A 14896-nucleotide genomic window follows, 5' to 3' on the forward strand; every position below is an offset into this window, starting at 1 on the left:
TAAATAATTAATTATTATTATGTTTATTTTAGGTATGTAAAGACAACCAAACATGAAAACGAATTAGATGGCTTATCGCCGTCTCATACGGTGACAATAAAGACATCGTCCCCGTACGAATCTTCGCCAATTGCCAATGGCAAATTAAATTCGCAAAATGTGTATAAATCGACTACGATAATTTCCAACAGCAGACAACATTCCATTGAGAAAGACTATAATGGCACGTCTGAACTGAAAAATCTGAAGAGAGTTCATAGAATGTACGACGGTCCGAATATAATCGAGTCGCGTGGTATAGTTCATCCGGATACCAGAGAAATTCTCACTGTTGGCCAAGCCATCAGTATGAGAATCCTAGACGTGAGAACCGGAAGGATTGTTATAAGTAAAGATCGAAGAAAAGACATTTCGATCGAACAAGCGGCTAGAGACGGTCTGATCGATCCTAAGCTCGCCGAGAGACTTGTTGGACCTTGCGGAACTACCGAAGATGGAAAAGAAGTGTCATTGTTGGAAGCGATACAGAGAGAATTATACGATGCCGAACACGGAATTATCGATCCGGCTGAAAAGAGGATAAAGGTAATATCTGAAGTTAGGCAAGTTCCCGGACAAGGAATGAGCATTGCCGAGGCGATGAACGTCGGGCAAGTTGATTTGCAAAAAGGTTTATTCCGTTTGCCCGATGGCACATATATATCAGTGTCGGAAGCTTACGAACGTGGTTATTTAATTTACAACGAGGTTATCAAGATCAAGTCGAGTGCTGTGTCTCTTTTTGACGCGATTTCTCATGGTTTAGTCGAAGACGAAACAGGTTGGATTGTTGATCGTAATTCTGGCGATAAGTTCCAATTAGACGTTGCAATTAAAAATGATTTGATCGATCCTGAGATTCGCGAAATAGTAGATCCAAATATTGATAGAAAGATTACATTGAGCCGAGCTATAGAATCGGGGATTATCAATCCTAAATTTGGTAAATTCATTCATCCTGTAACTAAAGAAAAGATTAAATTGTACGATGCTAAGAAAAGAGGTCTCATTTGCAAACCGATGACTTTGAAAGATGCCGTAGACGATTCACTGATCGACAACAACGGTCTTATTTTATCACCGTTAGGTATATCAAAGCTGAATATTTTAGAAGCCATATCATATGGAGTTTTAGATAGTGATTCAATCAAATCTATTACTAATACTGTAAATGGTGAACTATTAACTCTTTCAGAAGCTTTGGCTTCTAGAATCATTATTCCAGATACAGCTAGATTTAGAGATAATTTAACTAACGAAATATGTACTATTCCTGAAGCTGTACGTAGAGGCCTTATTACATCAGTTTCTCAAAAATCGCTATTTGACATTGACGGTTTTCGCGATCCGGTTACTAATGAGTTTTTGTCATTCAATAGAGCCATAAACAACGGTCTTATTTCAAGTCAAAACGGGGGTGTTATTGTTATAAACGCGAAGCCTCCTAAAGTAGTTCCGATGCAAGAAGGTGTTAAGCTAGGTGCGATCCGTCCTGAAGTCTACGAAATGTTAAATCGTAGAGTGGGCGTATTCCAAAATTCTGTTGAATTAACAGTTTTAGAAGCCGTATTCAAAGGTATCTTAAATCCAAGCACTGGATATTTACTAGATCCGGAATCCCAAAAACCGCTGCCGCTCGACAAGGTTGTCGAGTTGAATTTAATTACTCCCGAAGGTGCTGTTCTTCTCAATTCTTTATTAAATATTACACTAACAACTCAGACTGTTACCAAAACTGTTAATCGATATGTTACAATTACCAGTCCAAATACGTCATCGAGATCTGAAACAATAGTTACTTTTACAGAAGCACTCAGAAGAGGCCTTATTAACGAATCTACCCAAATGTATACTGATCCAAAATCCGGAGTACTTATTCCAATACAACAGGCACTCAACGAGGGATTGATAGGTTTCGATGTTCAGAGTAGTGATCGCGAAGAGAGTCCTAGTAGAACTATTAGAAAAGATACAACATCATCCGAAGAATATGTGGAACTAAAGATTACTAAAAAATCGTTTGTTAAAGAACCTTCTATAAATACATTACAAACAACCAATACATCTGTCGCTTCGGACATTCCTATTGGAAAAGTACCACAAAATATTTCTAAAGTTAAAATTACCCAATCAAACGTAGATCCCAATTTAGTTGAAAAAGTAACAGTACATCCAAAATCGCAAGTCGGTGATATAGTGCACAATAAGACAGTTGTTACAACAGTCGTATCAGATAAAATTGTTACATCTGATATGTCTTCAGAATGCACATCTACTGAACAGCAAACATTTGCTTTGCCACCTGAGGGTTGGTATTTAGCAGAAGCGATATCTCAGGAGCTATTTGATCCTGTAATGGGAATATTCATAATACCGAATACAGATAGAATAGTTAGTTTTGAAGAATGTGTTAAAATTAAAATAATAAACTCATCATCCGCAGTAGTAGTTGATCCTAAAAGTGGCAGAAAACTGTCGCTCATTAGAAGTTTAGAAAAAGGAGTCTTGAATAAATCTGGACAATATAAAGTAGGAAACGATTACATCACAATGAAGCAAGCTATAGAAAAGAACTATATTATTTTAGAAAGAAAACCAGATAGAGATTCACCTTCCCATAGAATAATGCAAATTACTCGAACAACTGGTAAACCATTCGTTGTTGAAGTGTCTAATGTGTTGGATAACAATCCACTAACGTTTACTGAAATTAAAAGCTTTGAAAGTTCTTCGACTGAGCCTGTTCATGTATCATCGAATGTATTATACGATCCTTCGACTATTTCCATTATCAATACGGAAACAGGAAAATCTGAAAATATATTATCAGCCCTGCAAAATGAAACACTAGATCCGTGTCTATTAAAAATTAAAGATCCTCAAAATAACGAAACTATAACAGCTAAAGAAGCAATTAAGCGAGGCATCATTGATGAACAATCTGGATGTTATGTCGATAAACAGGGTAAAAGGATTAGTTTATTAGAAGCTGCAAAACTTGGTCTGTTGACTGTGACAGGAATTCCTGTGGTAGCAGGAATGAAAGTTGTGCAAACAATTAAAGAGTCTATTAGTAGCAGTCGTACTCCGATGAAGGAGACCTTAGTCGAACATAAACCAGTTTTAGGAAATGTATCATCTCAAACTAAGATTGTACCTTCAGTTCAAACTCGCGTAGTTCAAAAGTTGCAGCCTGATCAAATACAATCTCCCGATGATGAAAATAAACTTTTCATTCAAAGCGAAAAGCAGATGACTACTGTCACACCTAAAGAACCTCTAAATTTGACACTAGATAAATTCGCGGAAGCTGAAAAAAGCCGAGTCCAAGAAGAAGTCGATAAGCTGCTTATAGAAAAGCTAAAGAAAAAAATGTCAGAAGCACCTTCAAAATCTATTGTTTTGAAAGATCCGTCGACAGGAAAAGAATTTACAATCGAGGAAGCAGTGGAAAAAGGCCTTTTAACACCTGAAACTACTCTAGAGCTTATAAAGTCAATTGATTCCAATAAGGACACTAATATTATATCGGAAGGAACTAAAGTTTTAACTGAAGCAGAACTAACTCGTTCAAGAGTAACAATTGAACCTAAATTTAAAGTAACGATTGGAAGTGCTAAATCTATGGTTACAAGTCCAGATAATGTTGGCAAACCAGTTGTATTGCAAAAAATGCGCAAGAAGGTTATTTCTCCCAGAGACGCAAAAGAAAAGGGAATGATAGATGATGAAACAGCTGAAATATTGAACAAAGATAGCTTTGTCTCGCCTACTGGCGACTCTTTGACTTTATCTGAAGCCATAGATAGTAAAATCGTTGATGATAAAAAAGGTTCTATCGTTGATCCTCAGAGAGGTGATGTTTTGAATATAAAAGAAGCTATAGAAAGAGGAGTATTAGATCCGGACGGTACAAATGAAATCTTAATACCTATGGTCCAAAGTTTATCAGTGCCTAAATTAGCAGATCAAGGGTTAATTGAGCCCAAAACGAGTAAGATTATTCATCCTGAAACTGGAGATGAACTTTCATTGCGCGAAGCTATTATATGCGATATTGTTGATCCGCTTACTACTCTGACTGACGTTACTGGGAAGAAAACAACACTAAAACAGGCCATTGCCGAGGGAAATATCGATGATGACAAATCAATAATATGTTCACAAAAAGGAAACATGGATTTAATCTCGGCTATTGATAATAATGTATTTGACAAATCATACTTAAATAAGCCAATTGAGAATATACCTCCCGCTGCGATGACTCTTCCGGTCGCGATTCAGAGAGGATTAGTAGACTCTGATGCGAAACATATCATTCATCCAATTACCGGTGTTAAAACTCCATTAGAAGATGCTATTGACGGAGATCTTATTATGGCAGTACCTTATCCTGTCAAAGAAAATGCAATTAATATTAAAGAGGCACTCGAGAAAGGTTTGATTGATCCTGAAAAAGGTGTGTTTATTCATCCTGATACAAAACAAGTCTTACCAATTGCCAAAGCAGTAGAAGAAGGATTACTCATAGTAAAATATCTTCCAGAATATTTGAATTTTGTTTCAAATGAGGCTGTAACAACCGTCACTGAAACTGTTACTTCCCATCATACGGTCACGACAAAAATGATTGAAATTATGTCCGGTTATGTTCTTGTGAATACGAACGAAGTGAAAGACTCGAGTACAGGCGAGATTATGTCAATAGAAGAAGCTAGGAAAAGAGGTATTATCCAAGATGAGAAGAAAAGTGTGGTTGAATTTACTACTAAAGAATTAACTAATAAGTTTGAAGACGCCATTAAGCAAGGATTAATCGATATGGAAACTGGTATGTATAATGATCCTGAAACAGGGAAATCAATGACAATATCTGATGCAATCACAGAAGGAATTCTTGACACCTCAATTGAAAGTCCAACGGATGAAAGTGAAATTGAAAAACCTGGTGTTTCAAAATCTGAATTATTAAATTTGAATGAAGCGTATGAAAACTTATACGACCCAAAGACTGGTACGTTTAAAGATCCACAAGATCCTAATGTAAAATATACGTTTAAAGATGCTCTCGATAAGAAAATAATTGATCCCGAATCAATAATTTACGATGTAAATTCAAAGAAACAATTATCACTAGAAGAAGGTGTCACTAGTGGCTTAATTGATCCAAAAACAGGAAAAATAAAGGATAAAAAATCTGGAAAATTAATGGACATAAAGAATGCTGCTAAAATGGGTGTTTTGGCCGTTGTAGCGTCGCCAATATTAGCAGGAATGGCTATAGCGAAAGGTGTAAAAAGCCTCACTAGCAAATCCAGTGATTCATCTTCTAAAACTTCATCGACGTCATCGATCATTTCATCTAAAACAACTACACCGATTAGTGAAATATCGCCAGAAGTACCTCCAAGAAAGAAAAAAGATTCTAAATCTGCTACATTGCCTAATAAAGAGACTGATGTTAACAGACAAATTGCTGATATAATAAAGAGTGAAAGACCTTTATCAGAGGAAATTAACATGCAAGAAGAAATAATAGTGACTACATCTAAAGAAGTTGTTTTGGAAAAACCGACAAAATTGTTTGATACCAACGAAGTGTTAATTAATAAGCCGGAAACAATAATTTCTGAAGTGGAAAGTACAATAGTAAAAGAAATTAAGACCAAATTAAATGATCCAGCATTGAAGTCTGAAGATAAGGAAATAGAGTATGAAAGACTTCCACTAAATGACGCCATATTACAAAAGAAAATAGAACCTAAAGTTTGTCGTATCTTAATTAATAATAAAGAAATTGATATGACAGTTCAAGATGCATTAAATCAGGGAGAAATACAACCCACTGATTTAGTCGATATCATATCTAAAAATTGTGTATCGTTAGTTACAGACAAACCCGATGATGAAGATACCGTTATGACTTTAGAAAGTTTTATTGAATTTGGAATATATGATCCGGAAAATCAAATTTTCATAGATCCAAATACTGGAGTTAAAATTACAATTGTAGATGCGATATCAAGAATTTTCGATCCACAAACGTTGTTCGTTAGAGATTTAAGTTCGAAATCTGAGAGATATTATCCACTCGAAGAAGCTATTACTTTACCTTTATTGGAAAAATATACAGGACATATGGTAGATCCTAAATCTGGTAAACGAATTCCATTCTTTGAATGCATTAAACGTCAATGGATTGTTAGAAATTTGTATGAACCCGAAGCTAGAGAACCCCAGACATTTGAAGAAGCATTGTCATCTGGCGCTTATGATATTGATTCTGGCGAATATAGAGACGCAAATACTGGTGAAATATATTCTTTACCTGATGCAATTCGTTTGAATTATATCGATTCCAATTCTCTGTCAATTAGGGACCCCGTAAATAATCAATTAATCACACTTTCGGAAGCGGTTGAGTTGGGTTATGTTGATTTAAATAATGCTACAGTTCTGGATAAAGAAACTAATCGCGAAATACAGTTCGAAGTGGCGTTCTTACGTGGCCTTTTATCAGTTAGTTCTAGAAAACCAATCTCTCTCGAGGGCGTAGTTAACTTAAAATTGTACGATCCTGAAAGTGGCAAAATTACAGATACATCGACATCACAAAAAGTTTCCATAAATGAGGCAGTAGATAGAGGTATCGTTCATCCAACTATTTCTGAGATCAAAGATACTAGAGCTAATGCATTTTTGACACTAGAGGACGCGTTAGTATCTAAGTTAGTAAATCCCGATACTGGCAAACTGAGGGATACCGAAGCCGGTACTCTGATGACTTTAGACGTCGCTGTTAAAAAGGGACTCGTTAAAACGTCACCTCTTACCTGGTCTTTAGTTGACATTGTTAATAAAGGATATTACAATCCTGTAACAGGAAAAATTTTAAGTCCGTTATCTGGTAAACAACTAGTGGTGTCAGAAGCAATCGATCAAGATATTTTCGAAACAGAATCCATTAAGATTAAAGATGATCAGCAAGATAAACTTTTAACTATAGACGATGCCCTTAAATCAAAATTGCTCGATGGCGTAAAGGGTGTTATCACCAATCCCTTGATGACTCTTGACGTTGCTAATGAAAAAGGTTATCTGTTAAGTGATAAGAAACCTTGGTCTCTTCAAGAAGGCCTTGTTCAGGGTTGTTACGATCCAGATTCAGGGCTATTGACTATTGACACAAAGACTAAAACTTTAGATGAGGCAATTAAAAAGGGAGAAATTGATCCTAACGTAATGACCGTAAAGAATTCAAAAACTAGTGAAATTATTACATTAGCCGATGCTATTAAATTAGGAATTATAGATTCAAAATTAGGTAAAGCGAAAGATCCACTTAAAGGTGATGAGATTACATTTGTAGATGCTTCAGAGCGAGGTTTAATCATTCCTGCTAAGCGTAAATTCAGTTTACCTGAAGCTGTTTTTAAAGGTTTTTATGATCCCAAAACTGGAAAATTCATTCACCCGGATAGTAAGGAGAAGGTAGCTACTGACAGGGCTTTGAAAAAGGGTATGCTTGATCCTCAATCCACCCTTGTTAATATTGATGGTAAAGTTCTTCCGTTCGAATTTGCTGTTGATAAAGGATTAGTAGACGCATGGACTGGTACAATTAAAATTGGAGATAGAGAAAAAATCGACTTCCAAGAAGCTTTTGAACGCGGAGTTTTAATCGAAGTACGTAAACCTATGTCTTTAACTGAAGCGATTTCTAAAGGCGTATACGACGAGTCCACCGGTTATTTTATGGATCCTAAAACTGGAAAAAAATATTCGTTAGCGGATGCTATTAAAATGAGTTTAATCGATGCTGATTCAGTTCATATAAAAGATGTTCGATCGGGAATTTGGAAGAAGATATCTTTGCCGGAATCTTTAGAAATTGGCGTGATCGATAGTAAGACAGGAAAGGTTAAGGATATCAATAAAGACGGAGCTGAACTTACGATTAAAGAAGCGTTTGAAGTGGGACTTTTAATTGACAGCAAAGCTCCGATATCGTTACAGAGAGCTATACATCAAGGTATTTATGATGAAAAATCTGGAAAAATAAGCGATCCTACTTCTGGAAGAAAAATAACTCTACATGAAGCAATCAGGAAGTTCATTATTGACCCTAAATATTTATGTTATTTTGACAAGAAGTCTGAAAAACCATTTACTTTATCGGAAACATGTCGAATGGGCGTAGTTGATAGACGAAGTGGTCTTTTTAAGGAACCCAACTCTGATGTATTAGTTCCGCTCAATAAAGCAATGGAGCTAGGATTAATTGTCGATATTGAATGTGCAGGTTTCCCGCTTTACGATGCCCTAGCGATGGGTTTCTACGATATTGAAAAATCTAAATTCAAACATCCAGTCACAGAAAGGTATTTAACTCTTAATGATGCTATTAACGAGGAATTAATCGGACCCGAAACTTCTTTAATTAAACATATTCAACAAAGCAAGTACATAAAGTTACCCGATGCAATTAAAATTAAAATTATTGATGGAAATTCTGGTTATTACAATTTGCCTAATGGTAATTCAATCAATCTTATTGAAGCTAAACTTAGGGGGTTAATAGTAACTAATCGCAATGGTCTTTCAATCGAAGAAGCCGTTAAATGCGGTTTATTCAGACCAGATACTGGTAAATTTGTCGATCCAAATACTGGTGACTTCTTAGACCTTAATGCAGCAATTCAAATCAACTTCATCGATTCTGACTTGACGGCTCTTAAAGATCCGAATACGAATAAATTAAAGTCTTTATTATCGGCTATCGAGAGTGGTGATATTGACGTAACGAAGGGCAGAGTCTTAGATACTAAATTAAAGAGGGCGTATAATTTTGATGTTGCTTTAGACAAAGGTCATTTAGTAACGATAGTGAAACCATTAACAAGTAGTAGATCTAGAAAGATGTCAACTGATTATACGAAAGAAAGAGAACCGATTATGAGAGAATTTACTTTAGACGAAGCGCTTAAATTCGAGTTTATTAATTCTGAAACCGCCGTCGTTAAAGATCCGCAGACTGGCAAGTTTAGGGTTTTGAAATTAGCGATCGAGGATGGCACAGTCGATGTCAACTTGAAGGCTGCTTTCGATCCACAATCAGGCAGGACAAAGTCGGTTTGTGTTATATTCGAAAACGGCCTGATCATCTACTACCAAAAGCCTCTCACTTTTGATCAAGCCATAGAATTAAAATTGTTAGATGTTCAAACAGCCAGATTCTCCGAACTGCAATCCAGCTCTGTATTAACTGTCAAAGATGCGGTTGTATTAGGTTTTATCGATTCAGACACAGCACTGATTAAAGATAATCTCAAGAAAAAATTAATCAAACTACCCGAAGCTTTCCGCAAAGGACTGATGGACGCAGAAAAAGCGAATATCCTAGACACAGAAACGTCCAAATTGAACACTCTGGCGTCGGCGTTAGAGACCGGTCTTTTGATAACGCCCCAGAGAGGGTTCACTCTAAACGAGAGTTTAGAATTTGGAATATATAACCCGACGACCGGAGGTTTTACGGATCCTTTCATCACAACGAGTGTAATTGACAGAAAGAGGTTGACACTCACGAATACGATCGATCAAGGTATTATCGATCCGTCTAGTACTGTGATAAAAGATCCGAGCAACGGCGAAATATTACCACTTTTACAAGCTATATCGAAGGAATTGATTGATCCGATCGGGGGGCGGCTAGTGATCGATCCAGAGAAAGAATTAAGTTTGGATTTTGTGAAAGCAAAGGCAAAGGGGTATATATTGGCTGCAGAAACACGGGTGAGTTTTTTTTATATTTTACTTGAATTTATTATGAACATTATTTTTATTTATGATTATTATAGCGTATTTTTAATTATCACCGAAATTCCATTTAAAAAATTAGTTTGGTTAATGGATATCATATTTGCTTAATTAATGCTTTTGGTTTAAATATGATAGGAAAACGCTACTATTTAAGAAAAGGTGGAAATTTTAATTATTTTGCTTTCACTCCAATGCACATTTCCATTTGCATATGAGTTTTTCTATATTTTAATAACTTGAGTATTTTTAAAATCAACACTTTGTGTCTGTTAAGCATATAAAATATTTAAAATTTATTTGAAATTATGTTATGTTTCACTTTTACTTTATGTCATGATCATTATAAACAAACATTTCACACTCATCATCCATAGTCATTCTATCATTCTAATAATTTACATTCCAAACCATACTATTGTCAACTAATAGCTGCTTTATTGCATTGAACGCTATAATTACATATTTTTATCGAAATTGTAAATTTGAGTTTTATTTTTTATTATAAATAATATAAATTGCTGTGACGAATTGAATCGAGTACCTTCAAATTATTAGCAGACGGTTTAGGCTAGACCAGCCAGTGGCGGCTCATGATGAAGAATGTTAGGGTTACTGCATAGCTTTTTTATAAACTTCTAATTGTTTCTTGCTTTGTATAAAACTTAAAAAGTAATATATAATAATAATACTTCTTGAACTTAATACATTAGCACCTTGCTTGTATGACTCGTATAGGCACCCTAACTCCTTGGCGATCGATAAACACTTGTTCGAGTTTTTGTTGTCGCTGGTAAAAGTTTCATTTCACAGAACTTCACAGTTAATTGCAACTTCTGCCACCTAGACAGCGGCGCTCTCAGTAATTTAAAAATAAATTTCATATGTTCCTCGATTTTCAGTTGAACATTGCTTAACACTAGATTTACGGCACCCGTCAAATTGACGGGTTTATGATTTGATTTGTATCAAACAGTAATTTATCTGGGTTTTTTCACGACATTTTATATTTAAACAATGCAAATATATTAACACTATTTTTATTTTCGGAAACTTTTTATTTTTGAAAATCTGGTCACTATATACCTATTTTTGATGACACCCGTCAAATTGACGGGTTTATATCAGGCGCATACGGTGAGATATATTCCCTTTCGCTTCCTCGCTTGTTAAGTGGCGAGAGTAAGTGAGAGATAAGACCGTGCATTACATGCGTTCCGCACGCCCGCTTCTTCTCACTCACTCTCATCACTTAACACGCGAGCGAACGAAAGGGAACGTATCTCACTCGTAAACCTAGTGTTAAATAATGTTTTATTTTATTAATTTAAATTTATTATATTATTATTAATTCAATTAAGGGTGTTGCAGCGCCACGTATATTTTTCGGAAAACCGCCACTGACACCCTCGGGGAACTTAATATTTTTATAAAACTCAAATTCACAATTTTAATTTTCAATCTGCATCTTTTTATTTTATTACCATGATTGGTTTTTCAAATCTGAATATTTGCTATATTTAACCATTAATAAATCACGTTTAATGCTTCATTTTTGAGATTTGTTTTTTGATTAATGCTTTCTGATTTGGAAAATCAAACGCATGTCATTAAAAAAATATATATAATAAACCTATCGGTGAACAGGAGAAATCATCTAGAATTTTCTTATTACAGCCGAATGAAATGCCCGAGACGCTAGCCTACCTCGATAGAAATAATAATATAAATAATACTGTTGAGAGATAATCGCCTGGGATATATGTGTCATCAAACGTGTCAAAACCTTGCTATTTTGCCAATCGCCAAAGACATAAAATGCTGTCTCGATGAGGCAACGTTTAGCCCTTTGAATGTGTAACCAACCATGCTTATTCGTTAATTCCTAATCTCCCCTTTCAGTATTCTATCCTTGATTAAAATGATCTATGAACTGTGTGGTTACATTTGATCTATTCATTTCGAAAGCCTTCAAGACGGCTTCTCAGATGCTTCTTATATGTTTTGTAACTAAAAATATTTAAAAAAAATCCTTTTTCCTTTCTCATGTTACACTGATATCGTTCATCCTGAATGCTCATTCCTTGCCCTCGGAGCTTATTATCACCACGGAATAACTGCATGGAACGGTTCCATTATAAATGTGGTTGCTTGTTGAATGGTCACATTAGATGTGACAAAGCGTGATTAACAGCATTCGAAATTGGTATAATGTGACTGATATTGGTACGTTGTAATAATGCGAGATTTGAACATGAATCGCATAGAAGGTAGTATCATCATTTTTTTATTTAATTTTATGATTTTATTAATAAAATATCAATAACGTATAAATGAATGTTCTATACATACATTCACTGATTTTGCTTTGTCATTTAAGAAAATTATTTATTATATGTTGTCTATAAAAGTTTTTCATTTTATTTTTATTTTTTCAGGTTCTTGATTTTGTTTATTTTATTTATTTATTATATTTAACAACGTTTAATACTAAACTAAAATTAAATCTAACATTTAACAAAACCTGATTTAACATAATTTTTTCAATGTTATTGTGTTTGTTTTATATTGTGTTACAATTTTGTACGATACATTTGCACTACGTGTTTATCAAAAACATTGTCATCAAAATAGCAACTTATAAATTTTTCAGGAACGCAACACGTCAAAACATTTATTGTTAAGAATTCACGTGTTCAGCTTATGGCTGTATTTATAAAATCGAGGTGCTTTATTGTGGTGGTTGTATGTGTTGTGAAGCTTGATTCGCTTTTTTTACATCATTTTATTTCGCTTTATGCTATTGTTTCAAATGAAAAATCCACAGCATTCGTTATATGTGATGGTTTTGCACAAAGAATGATACTGCAGATTTCCAGCATGAGATCCATCCTATCACATATTTCACACAGAAAAAAATCACTTATTATATAAACTCTATTTGATCATGTGATATGTTTAAGAAGATTTCTTTTCTAGGAATTTTATTTTAATTATTATATCTTGTGTGATTTTTCACATATACTAAATTAGAACATATTATCATTATTTGTTTTCTATATGATCATAACAGCAAGCCATAGAAGAGAAGTATCGTCTGTGTGATGATCAACTTAATAAGCTTCTCGATTGGGTCAGTGAGATTGAGGAAAGGTTGGCTAACCAAGAACCGGCCAAGGAAGATATGGATGAACTCAGAAATCAAATAAACATTCTCAAAGTAAGTTTCGTAATATAAAATACTTATTTTACATATGAAAATATGTTTATTATTAATTTTTTTTTATAGCAAATCAAAGAAGAGATTGAAAGCCAACAAAGGGCAGTCGGAAATGTCGGCGAACAAGCACGGCAATTGATGGTTACCGGTGGTTCGGTTTTAGCGGCTCGTGAGATTGACGCTCTCGAGCGGGGTGCTAAACAACTACGCGATAGAGCTGACCGTGCTGCTGCAAAGGCTTCTTCTATGTTGCGTCGTCTTCAAGCAGCCAAGGACGAACTTAATAAATTTGGGTTAGTATATATTTTAAGATATGTGTTTGAATATTGTATTAATGATTTTAAAATGCTACAGTAACGAGTTATCCACGTTCAATTCATGGTTGGACGTTTCTTATCGACGATTGGAAGAACTGGAGAGAGCCTTGTCTGAATTGAATCGTCTAAGCGATGGAGTATCCGCCGCGCGCGAGTTCCTCGGAGATGTGATGGCGCACCAAGCTGATTTAAGATTCATTACAATGGCTGGTCATAAATTCGTCGAAGAATCAAAGGTACTATAAGTCTTTATAGATTGTTGTTTATTTAATGTTCATAATTAATAATAATATTCTTTTGATTAGGAATATCTGTCGATACTCAACGAATATAGAACATCGCTACCAGCAAGACTTTCGCACTTATCAGCACCGAGCGAATCTGAAGTTAAAGGACACGTGTCTCTTGCTACTAGGCAACACGCTGATTTGTTATCAAGAGCTCAAAAGTTGCAAGAGAGGTTGCGTAGTGTTGTTGATACTCAACGTAATTACGGAGATGCTTTAGAAAAGGCAAATAAATGGCTTAAAGAGGTAATCTTATTCTATATACTATCTTAAATATTTATGAACTGATCGAAAAACATGCTTTAAAAATACAACAATAATATTTGAAATTAAAATAATATTGTTGTATTTTATAAAATCAGAGTTTGTTTCAAATCTGCTTATTAATTTAAAATGAAATAATTTTAATATGTATATGTTTAAAGGGTTTAAAATGGGTGTTGTTGCTCATTATATAAATAATACATACCTAAATGATTTGTATAATTAAATATGTATTATAATGATTTATTTATTTTTAAAGGTGGAACCACAATATCGTGCCATAGTGTCCGAAGCTGTTGCAGGAGATCCTAAAGCAGTGGAGAATCAGCTTAATAGAGCCAAAACTTTACACAATGAGATGATTGCTCAAAGCCGAATGATTGACAATGCTAAAGATGTACGTATAAAAATTTGTAATGTTAAGGAAACATATTTTTATAAAACATTTTATTTGTAGGCTTGCGATCAGTTGTTGCAAACTTTAGAAGGACACCTTACGCCTGCTGAAATACGTGCTTTAGAAGTGCCAGTCATCGAATTGGAGAATAGACACGCACAAATGAGCAATTCTTTGGGCGAACGTTGTGGCCAACTAGAAGCTGCGTTATTGCATTCTCAAGGATTACAAGACGCTTTAGAGGGACAAGCAAATTGGCTTAACCAAGCTGAGAGCTTATACAAGTAAAATACTATTCATTATATTTTTCATTTGAATTACATTTTTGATTAAATTGTATATTTTATTTTAGGACTCAATATAGACCCGCGTCTTTGATAAAAGAACGTCTCGATGAACAAATCCGAGAACATAAGATATCGAGCTCTGATTTGTTAGCACACAAGCCGTCTCTTGACCAACTCGTAACTAATGCTAGGAATTTCCAGACTACTGCTTCTAACGCTCGTCTTGCTGCCAAGATTGAACAAAGAATGCAAGATGTATATAATAG

At 34.8% G+C, this 14896-nt stretch overlaps 1 protein-coding gene across 48 annotated transcripts in view; it reads left to right on the forward strand.

The window, feature by feature from the left end:
• shot (dystonin-like protein short stop) overlaps positions 1-14896 on the forward strand; it is a 189480-nt gene that overhangs the window by 148448 nt on the left and 26136 nt on the right. For 28 of the 48 annotated variants that reach the window (XM_088201380.1, XM_088201346.1, XM_088201347.1 and 25 more), the window contains 8 exons: positions 33-9834; positions 12932-13078; positions 13148-13371; positions 13433-13631; positions 13701-13928; positions 14206-14343; positions 14404-14627; positions 14696-14896. In XM_088201380.1, coding sequence (XP_088057506.1) covers positions 33-9834; positions 12932-13078; positions 13148-13371; positions 13433-13631; positions 13701-13928; positions 14206-14343; positions 14404-14627; positions 14696-14896 — 11163 coding nt within the window. Of the gene's footprint in view, positions 1-32; positions 9835-11535; positions 13079-13147; positions 13372-13432; positions 13632-13700; positions 13929-14205; positions 14344-14403; positions 14628-14695 lie in introns of those variants that run through there. The other 20 variants (XM_088201372.1, XM_088201376.1, XM_088201377.1 and 17 more) reach the window with 3 other exon arrangements.

This window comes from Plectrocnemia conspersa, unplaced genomic scaffold (assembly GCF_051122295.1).
Source record: "Plectrocnemia conspersa isolate PC_06_02 unplaced genomic scaffold, ASM5112229v1 ptg000013l, whole genome shotgun sequence".
In the NCBI taxonomy this organism is placed as follows: domain Eukaryota; kingdom Metazoa; phylum Arthropoda; class Insecta; order Trichoptera; family Polycentropodidae; genus Plectrocnemia; species Plectrocnemia conspersa.